This window comes from Falco peregrinus, chromosome 7, assembly GCF_023634155.1.
Source record: "Falco peregrinus isolate bFalPer1 chromosome 7, bFalPer1.pri, whole genome shotgun sequence".
NCBI lineage: Eukaryota > Metazoa > Chordata > Aves > Falconiformes > Falconidae > Falco > Falco peregrinus.
This window is the reverse complement of record NC_073727.1, coordinates 24,442,229-24,458,203: the sequence shown is the minus strand read 5'-3', so window position 1 is coordinate 24,458,203 and position 15,975 is coordinate 24,442,229. Positions and strand designations below refer to the sequence as shown.

The 15,975-nt window shown below is 42.6% G+C and overlaps 1 protein-coding gene across 4 annotated transcripts in view; it reads right to left on the bottom strand.

Annotated features, from left to right (window-relative positions):
• PRDM1 (PR/SET domain 1) overlaps positions 1–15,975 on the bottom strand; it is a 105,384-nt gene that overhangs the window by 26,501 nt on the left and 62,908 nt on the right. Inside the window, exon 1 of one of the 4 annotated variants that reach the window (XM_055811308.1) lies at positions 7,035–7,207. The exons of the other annotated variants lie outside the window; for them this stretch is intronic. Within the exon in view, the coding sequence (XP_055667283.1) occupies positions 7,035–7,040 (6 nt within the window). The 5' untranslated portion in view covers positions 7,041–7,207. Of the gene's footprint in view, positions 1–7,034; positions 7,208–15,975 lie in introns of those variants that run through there. 4 annotated transcript variants of the gene reach the window in all.

Below are 15,975 nucleotides of genomic sequence, written 5' to 3'. Positions count from 1 at the left end.
TGAGAATAGTATATCTCTGTAAAGACCTTCTGTATGCGCTAACACATGAGGGCTCATGGCAGCAGACCTAAGTAGGGCAACTGCTTGCAAGTGAGTGTCCTGGCTTAACTTCCACCACAGCGTAATTCCACAAGAGAGGTGGCCTGAACACTGGGCTGAAGGATATAAATGTAATTAGATATACCCAGTAGAACCGAGACATAACCAAAATGAGGTCTAGGAAGGCTCTGAAGTAGGAAGAACCATTCATTAAAGGAGAGAAATCCGGCCTACTTGATTGGGTTAATTAACTGATGCTGAGTCACACCGTATAGAACAGAAAAACAATGTAGTCATACTGAAGGTGATTATTTTACTGAAAAATAGTCTCACTCTGAGAGGCAGCTGTTTCGGAGCTTTTCACTTCCCTGTTAGCTTGAAAGAAAAACAAAAAGGGGGGGGGGCCAAGAAAAAAGGGCTGATGTGTTTCCTTCAGGGGGCTGATCTTAATGTAAAGGAAAGCAGGAGAAAAGCAAATCTGCCTTTCAGAGAACTGAGAGTGCTTTTGCGTTGGAGAAGAAAAGGAAGCAGAGATTAGATCAGATCAGATGAAGTGAAATATTCGTCAGGATGACAGGAGGATGCCAGCATCCCAGGTCAGTGTGGCTCTCTCCCCGAAGCCTGGGGAGGCAAGTACAGCCTACGAAGCTTATGGACTTCAAATAACTCTGTGGCACACTCTGAGGCTATCCTGAAATTAGCTCCAGGTGTCTCAGTGAAGCTGAGCCCGGAACTACTGTAGTGCAGAAGGGATTTCACTGGTGTGCAGGTCTAGCCTAATAGTGCCTGCCTGATCTGGAATAAAACTAAGTTTATCAAGAAAGAAGAGACAGAAACAAATTGTTAAGGATGTGTACTAAAGTAAGAATCACAAAGGAAACTCTGCCATTAAAGAAATACATAGACTGACCTTCTGACCTTCCTCCTTAATAGAGAAACATAAAAAGACACCCTGTTCAACCAGAAGTTTTCTGCTCTTTTATAGAAATCTTTCATACCAGTAGCTGCTATTGTCTGGAATGTGCAATCTCAAAATGTTCATTTCAAAAAGAACATTTTTAGTCATATTTTCATTTTTTCCTTCTTGCTCATAGAAAACCTCAATTACTGTATTAATCAGCATTTCTCAGGCAGCTCTCTCTGCAGCAGCTTTCAGCCTGGCAACAAATCATGAATGGCCCTAACAGCTCTGATCTCAGAAATCCCCATCCATTTCCTTTGATGCTATCACCACTTCAGCTCAACAACAAGCCTGCGCAACCCAGCCTCAGCCTCTGCTGCCTCTGCTGCTGCTCTTCTCCCTGCGCCTGCTGTAATTGTAGGGGGAAGAAGGAGGGAAGGGAGCTGCTCTAATAGACGAAACTTCTTTAGAAAGTTGGAGGGGAGATAAAATGCACACAAGAGATTAAAGCAGAGTCTCATTTTCACATCCTCCCCTTCCCCTTACCCAAACAAGGTCAGCAGCAGATTGACCACATCAAGAGTAACTACCAGACCCACCCCCATTTCCCACTTCCTGCATGTAGGCATCCTTGTGCTGGTAAACATTTGGGGACCAGTTGTGGTCATTACTTGGAGAAGGTACATGATGTAGTTGCACAACTGCACATCTTTTAAAAGCCAACTGTGAAATCAAACTCAAAGAACTTGCTTTCAAGTTCTGCTGAGACACACTCCTGTTTTGGGGCCACGTTTCTGAAAACGTGGTTGCTGTCAGACTCAAGGGTAAGAGAGAGACCCAGCACGCTCTAGTGACTGTGCAACAGGAAAAGTTACAGCCGCCTTCTCACAGACTGGCCTGACTTTGCAAAACACAGCCTATAGGCTTCAGATACGATCTCAGAGGCTTTGTATGCCCTAGACAGCTACAGCATGGTATTGCCTATAAGGAGAGAAATTAAAATTACACTTGAATCTACATGAAGGTTTTTGCAAGGGCATTTAGGGTGCTGTATGTTGTAGCCAGGAGGCTTCTGGATTAACACATGCAGCTTTCATGGACTGCCTTTAATTACAGAGCACCCTGGTCATTGCCTCGTAGCACTTCCAAATGCCCTTTACATTTATTTTTGTCGCAGCTGTGCAATACCAAAAGCAGATCTTCTGGCTGCACTCTCAGCTACTGCCTAGTGCAAGCTTTAACATCTCTTTTGATTTCTGCTGTTTTATTCTCTCAAGAAATTTTCCTTAAGAAGAGAAAAAAGGAATCAAACTAAAATACCATATGCCTTTTTGTTTCCAGCCAGGCCTTATTAAAATAATGTTCAGATGATGTATGAATAAGCCAAAACAACCCTCCTCCAATGGAAAAAACACTGTTGCAGCACACAGAAGTGAGAACTAAGCTTCAGCCATTTCCTCTTGTTGAGGCTCGAGTTTGAGAAGAAGGAGTCAAGGCCGTCTGGGCCTGCTATAAGGAGGGCAAGAAGTCACTTCACTGTGAGAAGCTGGGCTTCTCTTCACTGTGAACACAGCTGAGCAGCAAAGACAAAACAGTTTGAAGCCACTCGCTCTTGTTTCCTAGGAAGCAAGCTGGAGTGAAGCTACTGAGACAGCAGCAGCAGCAGCTGTTTTGTCATTGCACCTCTTTTCATTGTGGGTAAAGGTAGTAGACTTTAGGGTCTGGACTAAACGTAAGGAGCCACCTCCTTGCCCCTTATGAGAAGTGAAATGGCTCACAGCAAAGACCACAGTTCAGCCTTCCCATCCCACTTCTGAGCAATGGTCGTCTTGGGAAAGGTAGGGATGATAGCCAGGAGTCCATACAATAATACTTGTATTGTCTTTGCATGTTTCTACAACCCAAGTTTACACTGGACAAGAAAACCTGAGCACAAAAATCAACCTTCTACATCTCAAAGAGAGACTTTTGATTATTCTGACCATAGCAACTGAGTCTGAGGAAAAATGAATGAAAACAGGCCAACTCATTCCAACCACTTGCCAATCTTACTAGTGACAGAGACTGAAAAAAAGGGTGTGCTTTGGGAAATTTTCTTTTAAAATAGGCTGATTTCCAGATTATTATTGAGGAGGGATGGAACAGTATACATATTATAGAAGGCTCACTCCTGTGAGTATTTAAAAGACATCAGCCCCACAGAGAGCTCACAACAACCTGAAATAACGAAACCATCTCAGAATTAATTGCATTAATTCAACTTTCACATCTCTTCCCAACTCTGTAGTCATGACATTTATCAGGGTATTTTCTCCTCAACCTGCCTGGAAAGTCATAGAGATATGAACCACAGCAAAACTTTGGACTCTGTTCCTGCACAATTCAGTTTTCATTTCAGATACTCTCCAGGCTGCCCAGCGTCATGGAGCTGACGAACACAGCAGAAGGAGGGTGAGATCCATGGGTGGAACCACACCACTTTTCTCAGACAAAGAACTGGCCACAGAGTGAGTTTCAAAACAGATTAACAAAAACAACAGCTACACACCATGACAAAGCGCATATGGTGGAAACAAAAATATTTACCCACAGATTATCACAGATCCAGGAATGTGACTACCACGCATCTAGGACCAAAGGATTCAAAACAGTGACTGCATGTTTAGAGCTGATTAGGGAATCTGGTAGGGGTGGGCTGAAGGACCACTTTTTAAGCTTCTAAGAGTACAGTTGTCATTTCTCCACCTTTCCTACCCCAGGGTGGTGAAATAACAGTCTTTTCATACCTGTGTGTTGGCTGGGGGAGGGAAGAATTCCTCTGCTATTAAACACAACTTCTCATTAAATAGTTGACACCTTATCCTTCTTTAAATGTTGTAATGTTTACTTTGCAAAACCCAGGAAAGCTTTTAAAATAAAGATAGCAGAGAGATTCTTAAGCCGGGTGTCCTCGCTTATCTGCTCTTTATCAACCAGCTATTGTTTCTGGAGGAGCTCATTGGGGAAGGTGGAGCAAAGGGGGTTAATGTTCAATAGGTATCTATCAGTTCCCCTGAAGGAATAGTGCTGCTGACAGAAGAGCAACACTGGGCTCTCAACTACTTCCTGCAGAATGTGACAAACCAGAGAGAAAAAACCCGAGGGCTGCAGCTACTTTTTTTTCTTCTTTTTTTTTTTCCTCCCTCTCCCAAAACAACTAGTTTTAAGAAAGACATTGTCCTTAGGAGAGATAATCCCACAATAGAGAGTCCATTAGAGGTATTAAAGCATTGGCAGCGCCTGATCTACAAGAAGGGCTCTGTCCTGACAATAGACAATTAAAGCTGATAAATCTGCACTACTTGTTGCCGTTCTAATTCCTCGTAATTGTATGCTACTTGTCCCTGCCTCCTGCGTCCAGGGATGAAGCATGCTTCTTTAATCTCCACAGTACCTGACCTAGTTCCTATGTGGTCTTTTCAGGACCTGTTTTCTTCCCATCTGGACTTCTTCCCTCCTACTCTCCTTTCCTGATTCCCTCTCCTAAGCATTAAGAAGAGGTTACGATAGAGGGCACAGAAAACACCAGAGCACAGCACCCGGATCAATAATTCTGGAGCCCCAGACAATGCACTAATCTGCAATAACAGCTAATCATGGTCAATTTGGCACACCAGTGATTAAACTGTACTTTTCATTAGGCTCAACAAGTAGAGCAGACACACAGTGACAATTCAAATTGCCCTATCTGCAAGAGCTGCCAAACCCCTGCGCGCTTCTGTGCTTGTAGCTGCTGCATCACTAGTCTTGCCAAACTAGGCGCTTTGTGGGGGCATATTTTTTTTCTTTTGACATTTTATGGACTGGGACTATTAGCTGTGTTTACAAGCCCCTGCCTCACTTTACTACCACGAGTTCTCCTAGTTAAAGGGCTCAGTAGGTGAAATTGTGATGTGATGTGCTGTGCAGGATGCTGAAAACGATCATTGCAATTACATGTTCCCTCCTGGTGCTGATAATATTCGTGGTTTTATTTTACATCTCAGAGGTTTGGTGGTTGTTTTTTTTTTAAGAAAGTTTGAAAGCCTGCTGGTGACAGAACAGAAGCATGAAAAAGTGCATCACAGGACTTAAAAGACAGAAAACAAGTAAAAAAACCTACCCTTGGATCTATTTATTTTTCAAACTGAACTGTTCAGCCAACCTCACAAAGCATTTGGAGACTGAAGAATGGTTTGGATTTTCTTTTTTCTCCCCTGAACTTGCGAACAAGCCACTACCGTGTCCACCTTAGAAATCTACACAGCTACTAACCCTTACATGCCATTTTGATAGCGACCATCCCACCACTCTCATAGAACAATTTCTTCTGGTTACAATTGTAGCTAGCAGACCCGTTTTGCAAATTGCCCTGAAAGCTTGACACAAGAGTTTACCACAATCTTTCTCAAAAGCACAGCACCAAATTCCAGAAATCCTAGACCAACCCCACACACTTAGGGGTCTCCTTCTGTTTAACTTTAGCTTATCATCCTTGTATTAACTTGTGTAAGTGTTAAAACTGCACTCCAAGCTGCTTTAAAAAAAAAAAGCATGGAAGATGTCAAACGAATGCAGGAAATGTCTATTCTACTATTAATATTAATGAATCCCTAATGCATTTGCAACCCACTTAAGGTAAGCCGGTACAGTTCTTCTCCTGACAGCTATTCCTCATCAAACTACCACTGCTGAAGATGTTGATGCTTTCCCTTTTGCTTTGTAATCTTTAAATCAAGTTTAAATCACACCAGAGCCTACCACAAAATAATGTATTTTATCGTAAGTGAACACAAAAGCCCTGGAGACAGAGGTTTTCAAACAGTGCACATGTCCGCTCAATTTATCATTTTAAGATAGGAAGCTGCCGCAACAAACAAAACACCTCCTTGAAAGTGGGACAGCAGCAGATTGTGGTGCAGAAAGCTCCGGGATCTTTTGTTTTCCTGGAGAGCAACAACGGGGCTTTGCAGAGAAAGACAACAGCCTCCCCTTGCTGAAATCTAAATCAGTTCATATAGGAAAGCCTGCCAACTCCTAATTAGATGGTAACAAAATATTGCAGATAATTCACTTTTCACGATAAAGCAGAAACAAGCAGGCATGCAGCACCCAGCAGGGGTTCAACTGATAAAACGGTGTCAAACTCAAACCATTTGTCAACTGGGAGGGAAGAGAGCAAGCTGAAAGATGGACTCAGGAAGTAGATTTATCTAGTGCGACACATTAACTAGCATAAATACTAAGGAAAAAGTAAACACATTTACCCAGCCAGCAAAGAAAAGGCTTCTGAGTCTCAGACCCACACTGGCCATCTAACCACTCAGCTGTCAGCTACAACAGCAGTAGCATTTTTCTTCCTGTGCAGGACTGCAATACCATTTAATTCATGGCACTAAAAGGTTTTATTAAAAGCATACATTATAATTAAGCAAAACAAAAGCGTGAGTCCTCTGCTGTTCTAGTCTCCTCCCTCCGCCCAGTAGCCAAAACAATAAAACCACCTTGGCAGCAAACAAGTCAGGTAACATACCCCAGAGAAGAGCACAGATTTGTTACAGAATCATTTACTTTGCATCTGGCTTGCTCAAAACTGCCTTATCAGAAACTTCTGTCCCAGAGGCTCCCAAGGCAATGGAGTGGGCTGACAATGCAGGTCAGGCACAGTAAGTTGCCAGCAGCGTAATATGGGGCACACAAACAAACTGCAATAATGCAAGGCTGAAGGGCTCTTTGGATGTATGCTTTCCATTGGAAAGTCTAAACAAGTAACACATTTTGTGGGCAGCACATCTCTGCCACTATCACCAAGAAGGAAAACAGCTCAAAGGGATTTAGAATACCAACCCACAGCGACATACATACATGCACCTTATGCTGGCAACCCATAACATGAAAGGATGGCACATCACAGCAGCAAACCATTCTAACACTCAATCTGATAACATGAAACTCAAAAATTAACAGCAAAGTAATTAATCTACGTCGTGCCCCACCTCCCCCCCCCCCCCCCAAAAGAAGAAAAAGGAGTTCATTCATAAAGCAAAATACCGCACAGTTCTTTGTTCAGCTGTACCTTCATGTGTCCGCACAGCACAGGTTCCCCACCTCCAGCTCATGCATCTCAGGATTTTAGTCCATATGGGAAGTCTGTCATTCACTCTCACACCCTTACACACACACATGCGTACATGCACACCACACCAGCGCTCTCACTCCCCAACACGCACTGCCTGGAACCGCTCCGAGGATTTTAGAATTTCCTCTTGCTAGCAGATTCCTCCCTCCCCTCACATCCACTCCACCCCATTCTGTAATTAGGCTTAACAAGAGCAATTAACAAAAACTCCTCTCCGCCTGGTGGCCTGATAATTCTGATTGTCATAATGTATTAAGATGTGTAAGCCAGTTTAAAATAAAGGTAAATTACAACATTGCAAAAGAGCCATTTTGCACCTATTTTTACTGCCTTTATCATAGGGATAATGAACACTCAGCCACCCTTTTAATTTAAAACACAAAACCCCAAACTCAGGACTGAACAGCAGAACTCAAAACTTGATTTTGGACCAAGGAGACTACTTTCTTTTTTTGCTAGTTTATTAGAGGGCAGCTCCCTCCTCCTATACACAGCAAATTCGATATAAACTTCTTTTTAATTACTTTGAGACTAAAAATTCAAGATGCAAAATCAAAAATGCATCTTCTAGTTTTACAGACATCCACAAATAAATGGATTGTAATTGTTTCTTTTGCCCTGCCTGTCGCCTAATGGCATGACATAGGAGACCAAAGCCTCAAAATTTTTTCTGATGGTTTGTCCACCCATCACTTTCCTTCAGCAATTAAATCAAAGAAATTAGGGTCAGAATCATTTAAAAAAAAAAAAACAACACAACAACAACAAAAAAAAAACACACAAAAAAGAAAACAGCTGAGGACTAACTGATTTCAGGTGGTCAGTGGGGAAACTTTGATGTCCTTTGATTTCATGAGCTATGGGGTGCAACCCACACAGAAAATTTACACATAGCCTGAATTCAATTGGGAAACATATCTAGTTCTTGTGCTGCTTATATACTCTGGGAACGTGTAATTAACACTGTCAACATAAAATCAGTAAACATATCAAAACTATAAACACACAGGAAAATTCACGAGCAGAAAACAGACCAGAAAATAAACCCAGTTTGGTATATGACATGGATTCGGGTTCATATGAACTGGAAAAATATTCTGCTCCCTCAGATACATATAACCTGATTCACAACACCATCTGCCAACTAAACACAAACAATTTAAAAAAAAAAAGAAAGAAAGAAAGAAAAAAAGACTGGTATTGCTAGTGTATTGTTGGAATCCTGCAGCTTCTGACAAGCTAGATATGTTTTCCTAAGCCAACGATTTCATCTATGCTGGGTGTCAACATTTGCACAAGAATAATTCTGGGGGTCAGAAAGACATCAGCAAATGAGATTTCAAAAAGTTTCATAAGAGTGCAGATTGCTCAAACACAGGGAAAGGAGGGTTTCAGCTTCCAGAAGTTCACTCTTCTGCTTCTTCATTCCTCCTTCCCTGAAGCTGAGTCAAAGTTCTGTAAAAACCTACAGTGAACCATCAGCTTTGCATGACAACGTTCTCACACAAAAAGCTACGCTTTGCAATGAGACAAATGGTCCAAAATGACAGTAAATGGAGCCCATTACGGTGCAAAATCAGGCACTCTGTCAAATGGTGGGAAATGCCAAACGCAGAATTGCATACAGAAACTCAGTTCTGCACTCCTGGCATACACTGTACATCTTTTTTTCCACCAGACTGCTTCCTCATTCGGTGTTTAGAAAGAAGAGTGCTGACTGAAAAAGTAATTTTTCCAGCTTTTTTTCTCTCTTCTTTGTCCTTGAAAGGCCCAGTGCCTCTACTTTTACCACAGACCATTCAAATGGAAGGCCAACCAATTCCGTCTTCTATTTTTCCACTTTGCTTATGACAACAACAACACTAGAATACCTCACAAATATCAAATAATGACTAATCTGATTTTCACAGTACCTCCTCCATATGCTGATGAAGGTATTATTGCTATTCTCACTCTGCAGAAAGGGTAGGAGACACAATGACATTAACATCAAAAGCATACATTAATTTTGGGATGCAGAGAAGCTGATTTAGTCAGCATGGCATATCACTTTCTATGTTCAAAGCATTTCTCTTCCTGGAATCTGTGACGGCTCTGCATTTTGCAGGTCTTCACATCAGACACCCAGGAAGATACCAAAATTAATGACCATCTGCAAAAGGCTTTGCTGAGGTGAACTGGAATGAATTTTACTCAGAATCATGGGCAGATATAATACCTGGTTCCTCAGAGCAGAGCTCACCTGCCCCAAGAAGAGCAACACTATTTCCTACCATGGCTATTTTACTGCCTTACATGGCAGTCAATGAGGTGGGGGGAAGAGGCGTCTTAAAGATAACGTTTTATTACACACCCCAATTCACGTCCCGTAGCAAACTTGTCTGATGCCTGAATGAGGCAAGTAACCAGCAGAAACCCCCTCCCCCAGTAATTAAAGTAGTAATTAAAGACTGTATCATAACACATGAGGATCAAATTGGGGTTAGGCAAACCACCTAAACTGGAAAACTTGGGTCTGCAATTTCAGTAAGGTTTTTCCACAGCTTTTGTGCTGGTTTTTGAAACTGCAAAGAGAAAAAGCAGAGATCCCACAACCTGGCATCACACTGACACCCATACAGATGGATCAGCAGAGCTGGAATATTTTGATCTGCTACAGGCAGACCTCTAGGGGGAAGCTAAGCAGACCTGGCTCAGACCAACCATACAGTTGTTTTTGGCAAGCTCAGCACAAGCACTGGAAGGGATAGGACACTTCTGCTGGTGGGTTTCCCCAGGTGACCTGCTGGAAGCAGAAGAATGACTATTTTCAGGCATCTTGGTTTCATGCCAGGTTTGGTGTGGTTTGTTCCTACTCTCCTTGCTTCCGGTCTCAGCCCATCTTTCAGACCTCATCTCAGCCTACTGATTGGTTTCCTTGCCCAGCAAGTCCTTGCCTTGTTCCTCCTGACCCCTCCTGTAGTTTCCCTTTCCAGTCATTCCCATTTTCCACTCCCACACCCAGGCCCTATGTGCCAAGTCTTCTCATCGAGCCAGTTTCAGTCCCTCCTGGTTCCTCACCTGCACTGCACTCCTTTCCCACCCTGATCTAAGCACACGGTACACTCTCCATCCCCATGTGCCCCTTCCTGCTGCCTGGCAGGCCTGGCCCCCACAGCAGCGTGGTGTAGTCAAGTCTCTCCAGGCATCTCCTGGTGCTCCTCCGCAGGCACGTAGCAGTGAGCTCAGTTCACACGTTAAACAGACATGGTGACAAGCCAACTGGAAGTTCTGTGACTACGTTAGTATGGCACTGAGCCCAAGCTAATAAGCCCTGGTGAGAAGCCGGATATATTAGCTTGGGCTTAGCACCGTGCTAATGCAGTCAGGCAGCTTTTGGATCAGAGCTGGCTTACATCCCACCCGCTTTTAACACCGAGCTTGCTCGTCTTTGTCTACAATAACCCATAAAGATAAATCCCTTGGTCTTGTACCAACCTTACTCTCAGTTTCCCTCCTCCCTGACATTGTTGATCTCCAGGCACAGTCTCTCCTCCTTCATAATCCCCTCAAGGTTCAGCTTTTGTCCATAGGCTTTTATAAACAGCTCCTTCTGACGACTCTCTGTCCTTAGGATGGTTTGCAGTAGGTATGCGCCAAACATGCACCCTTCTGCTCTCAGTTCAGGCACTCAGTCCTAGACCCAACAGCATTCACTCACTGAAGCAAGATGTGATGCCCTCCTACAGCTCCTGGGCGGGCTGCTCTGCCAGTCATCTAGGTTGGCTTCTAGCTCAAAAGCAATTCTCCTGGGCGTAGGAGTCAGGGATGGAGGTGGTGACAGGACTGGTGTGTGTCCAGGTCTTGCTCTGACAGAGACCTGATGTAGGTAAAGCACATGTGCAGATCCAGGAACTGGGAAGAGATCCTGGCAGAGGGATGGTATTTGAGCATCCCTGACAGCAACAGCCATTCCCCTCTCCTGCCACATACACTGTCCTTCCCAGAGCCACTGAACCTGTCATTCAAACTTCTGCTCTAAAAAATGGGGGCTGTCACGGTGGAGATTGCTTTTCAAAAGAAAAGTCATCACACAATGTTAGCAACACAATTTTTGACATAGCCAAGTTCTTGGAAACGGCAGAATAGATTTTGGGGGAAAATGCAGCCTGAGGAAAGTAAAATTTAAGTGACAATTGAGCCAGATGTTTAGAACTTGGTAGATTTATGAGCACCTAGAAATAGGATCTCCTAATACAAATGGTCTTTCTTAGCAACAGGTGATGCTACCAGCCTTGCTTATACTAGAGATCAGTTTCCTGAGATTAATTTTAGGGGGATGTTACTGAACATTTTCCTTTGTATGAGAACATCACCATCACACACAAATCACATACAAAGCATGTGCATAGATTTAAACCCTGTTTCCTTGGCCTGCTATTCCTCTTTCAGTGGCCCAAGCCAATGCACTAGAATTGTATTAATTATACAATATGGCAAGGTTTGATAGAGACAGTGAGGATGCTCCTGTTCCAACAGGTTTATGTAAAGTACTCCTTTTCATATACTAAATCCTGAAGGGCAATGGAGACAACAAAAATGCTGATGCTACTCTTTTTCATCGCTGTTAAAATTAAAAAAATAAACAAGTGACTATCTAATTGCAGTAGTTTGCTGTAATAAAATCAGATCTTTAAGTGACTAATCTCTTCACCAAATAACAAAAAAAAAAATTGGAAGATTAATTTGCACCAGTCTGTCCCTGCATATTCCTCATCTAAAATTATTAGCGCTACATGCACACAAATCAGGCAACAGGGAGTAAGGGAAGCTTGCAATCAGACCTAATGTCTTCCCTTCCTCTCAGCCCCCAGTACAGCCACTTCCTTTCTACAAATGCTTTGCTCAGATCTGTACACAAGACAGGCCACATCTTCCGGGGAGGCTCAAAGTCTTTGCAGACACACAGTTGCCTTCAAAGCATCACTGGAAATCTGTGTGGGAAGACTCTAAGATATTAAAACCATCCTGTACTCTTCTAAGGCAACAACAAACCCCCTCTGCATTTATCTATCACTTCCCTGTTCTGTTTATTCTGGGCTGCAGAATAAACTTCTTGACTACTGAAAAAGATGCACATAAGCTGCACCACATGTGCAAAGGAAACAACAGAGAAAATCTGTATGTCCTTTCCAGACAGTTCTCTTCCAGAACATTAAAATTATACATAAACTTTTCCTCTATTACCAAAAGCCAGCAAAACCAAGGCTGGTGTGAAAATACTGTGCTTCAAAATGCACATTATCTGTCCTAAATCCAAACTGACTTACCTTTTGGATCAACACTCCATTACCATCTTGCCTGATTTTCTTCTCCCAAAGGTAACTGCTCTCTAGCAGATTCACAAGTAATTTAAGCCATGATCTTCAGTCTTAAGAAATCCCCAGCTGAAGTTTGCTATGGCACTCATAACCACAGCCCAGCAGTAAGCAGGATGCGACTGCTCTTCCTTGTGTGGCACTCAGGCGGCCAGCTCATGCTTGCTGACTACAGATGAGAGATTGTCATGTTTTCTCAGTTTCCCCACTTCTAACCTGAGAGCTACCCTGTGCAGCAGGAAGACTTTGAGAGGCACATCCCGTTGTACCCTCTCCTTGCTGCCAGATGTCCTCTGTGGCCGGTTCATGGCTTTCATTTTGTGTTTCGCAATAGCTTAACAATTTTGGTAAAAATTCAGAGACTACTACTACTACTACTACTACTGAAAAAAAGGATGTATTATTCTCAAAGAAGGTGGAGAGGCCAAAAGATCTGCTCTCAGTTAAATCCTCGGAATTTCTCTCATGTCATTTCTTCCTGACTGTCAAAGCTAGGCTTTTGCCAGTCCTGTGTATGGACAACTGGATCCCTTTGAAATATGGTCAAGCTGACAAGGTGTGGGGCACTACGATCGAGATGGTATTTCCCTGAAATACACGGCACATTGCTAGGGCACCAGAAGAGTGCAAATTATCACAACTCACTGTGCAGACAGAAGAGTGCCCGAACAGACCTTTGGAGGCTCATGATCAGTTTCTGAGGATGGATGCTATAACCCCACAGATAACAGTAAGGCTGGGTAAATTGCTTTAAGTCTAGCAAGGATCAAAGACAAACAGGTACCAGAAATTACATGTATGTACAGGTTACTGAAACAGAAAAGACACATGGGAATATTTTTTTCAGATTAATTTACATAAAACCAGATTTGACTTTTGTACAGTAGACATGATTTTGCAAATCACCACGTCAAAGAAATCTAAACAAAATCCATCTGCATGCTTATAAACACGTAAAAGTGTTTAATGGACACAAAATGTTTTAAAAAGTCAACAATAATGGTTAGTCCATGCTTCCAATTATATTCTTTCTTCAATTAGTCTTGAAGAAACTAACACCTCTATTAATCATTTCAATTAACTCCACACACCACATGACATCCGCACCAGCAGCCCATATGTTGCGTTCCAATCACCCAAATATTAAAGCCTTTTTAATTGATTGATCTAAAGAACATTCAACAGGCTCAAGGTGGCAGCCAGCCAGGAAATCCCAAAAGAAGATGACAAAAAGGTGGGGGTGCTAAACCAGCTTCCCAATTTGTTTTTCTTCTTCCTCCAGGGTTCACTAAGTTAATCCAATCACAGCCCATAAAGCCCCTTTTTAATAAAATAAATAAATAGATAAGAGAACACACATGTTGGCTTTCCCCCAGAGAAGCCCTCTCCGCTAAAGCCGGAGAGCCATCCTGTTAAGAAAGTGCCGCATACGAGGGTGCATTTTTTATCCGGCAGAAATATTTAGCTTGGCCTCCTGCCAGGGAATGCTGAAAGAATAGACTGAATTAGGGGATTTACCTTCCACGTGTTTGGCACGCGTCATTAGAGGCTCTGAAGAGCTTGACTCTTTCGCTCTCTCACTCTCTGTTTTTTCTCCCCCCCACCAGAGCTTTGATGCAGAGAATAAACTATGCACTATAAGAGCAGTTGATGTGTTGCGTTTCTAGGTGTTGGCACAGTGGGTTTTGTTCTGTCAAAGAAAACTGATGCCCTGTTTCTGTAGTTAATATATTTTTTTCATTCCAGTCAGGTATAGGGTGGTATGTTTCAAAAGCATTTGCTTTAACACAGAAAAAAGGATGCTATTTTTCCTTCCATCTTTTCCTTAAGGAAAAAAAAAAAGTTTTTGAAGTTTTCTGTAGACAGATTTAAACTTGGAGAAAGTGACTTAGAAGTAAATTCCTTAAGTGAAACTCCCAACCACAGAGTATTTTAGGAGCTCATTAGAAAGGTTAATTTTGTAACAATAACCCATTAATTGCTCTGTCATTTGGCTTTTCTATGCTGTCATGTGGACTTACTTTATTTTAAAAACCACTTCTTTACATAAGCACTTCGGTCCTGCAAATACCTGTGAAGGTCTATACCCAGAACACGTTAGTCGAGATGGCTGGTCCATAAATACCTCAGGTACCCCACGCACCCTCCCAGAGTTTCTCATTTGTGACAGAAGAGACAACACTGTAAGTTAGCCTCTGCCCTCCTTAACTGACAGAGGGGAATAAAAAAGAAAAAAACCACCAAGTTTCCAGCTGAATAAAAGCATGGAGGTCCTTAAACCAACAGTAAATGCAAATGTTTGTGTCTGGCACACATGGCAACCCTGTTTATAAGGGCAGAGTTTTGCAGAATAACCCCCCAGCGCCACTAACACCCATCCACTGAACTGCTGTGAGCGCCAGGAGAGCCCTGCTGCAGCTGCCTCTGCTGTACTTCTCCTCACAGTATCAGATAAATACAGGCCCCATTCACACATGGGTTTTAGAGTTATTGATTCAAGCAAATCAGTTTAGAAGCTATTTGTTGACATGCTTACTCAAAAGCACAGTTCAAGCGGAGTTTCTAAACTGGTGCTGGCTTTATCTTTATCCCATCTTCACTTGCAAATAAATCTGGGTCTGAGTTTGGTTCAGCTGAATTCATGTCACCAGATGAGAGCATGTGATTCTTCATCTTTCAGTAAAACTAGTTCACTGCGTATCAGGAGATTCCGTGGGCTACAGAAAAGAAACTGAAGTGATGGATACCAGCCCTCAACTGAAAATACAGGGTATTAACTCCAATGTCAGAAAGGTGCTGAGGACCATCTCCTCACTGAATGTAAAACATCTCAGCTGTAGGGACCTCCTCATAGCTGAAGGGCAGGCCCACAGTTTATCACTTCTTAAATAAATCATTCATAATTCATAACCAGGTTGAAAACCACACAAATAATGACCTCTCAGTATTACTCAGCGGAAAGTGAGAACTGGAGTTTTCCACCCAAACCCACAAAGGCTGACAAGCTCAGACATGGTTTTGTGCGCTCCTTCCTGGACCCCATGTTTTTAATTCAATTTAAAGAAAGTCAGGCAGCCACTTCCCCCCCATCTTTTAAGTAAAGATGTTAACATCCGTGCTAATAATACAACTACCCCTTCTTTTATCAAAGGCTTCAGGAGTCACAGACACTTTCTTTTCATCACCAGGAAAAACTGCAAAAAAAAAAAGCTGCCTAGTTCTGCTGCTAACAGGGCAGGTTTGGCTCTATACATGCATGGATGCCAGCCAGTGGCTGAAGCACTGCTTTATAGAATTATAGAATCGTTTAGGCTGGAAAAGACCTTTAAGATCATCCAGTCCAACTGTTAACCCAGCACTGCCAAATCTACCACTAAACTATGTCCCTAAGCGCCACATCTATACATTTTTTAAACACTTCCAGGGATGCTGACTCCACCACTTTCCTGGGCAGCCTGTTCCAATGCCTGACCACCCTTTCAGTGATTATTTTTTTCCCAATATCCAATATAAACCTCCCC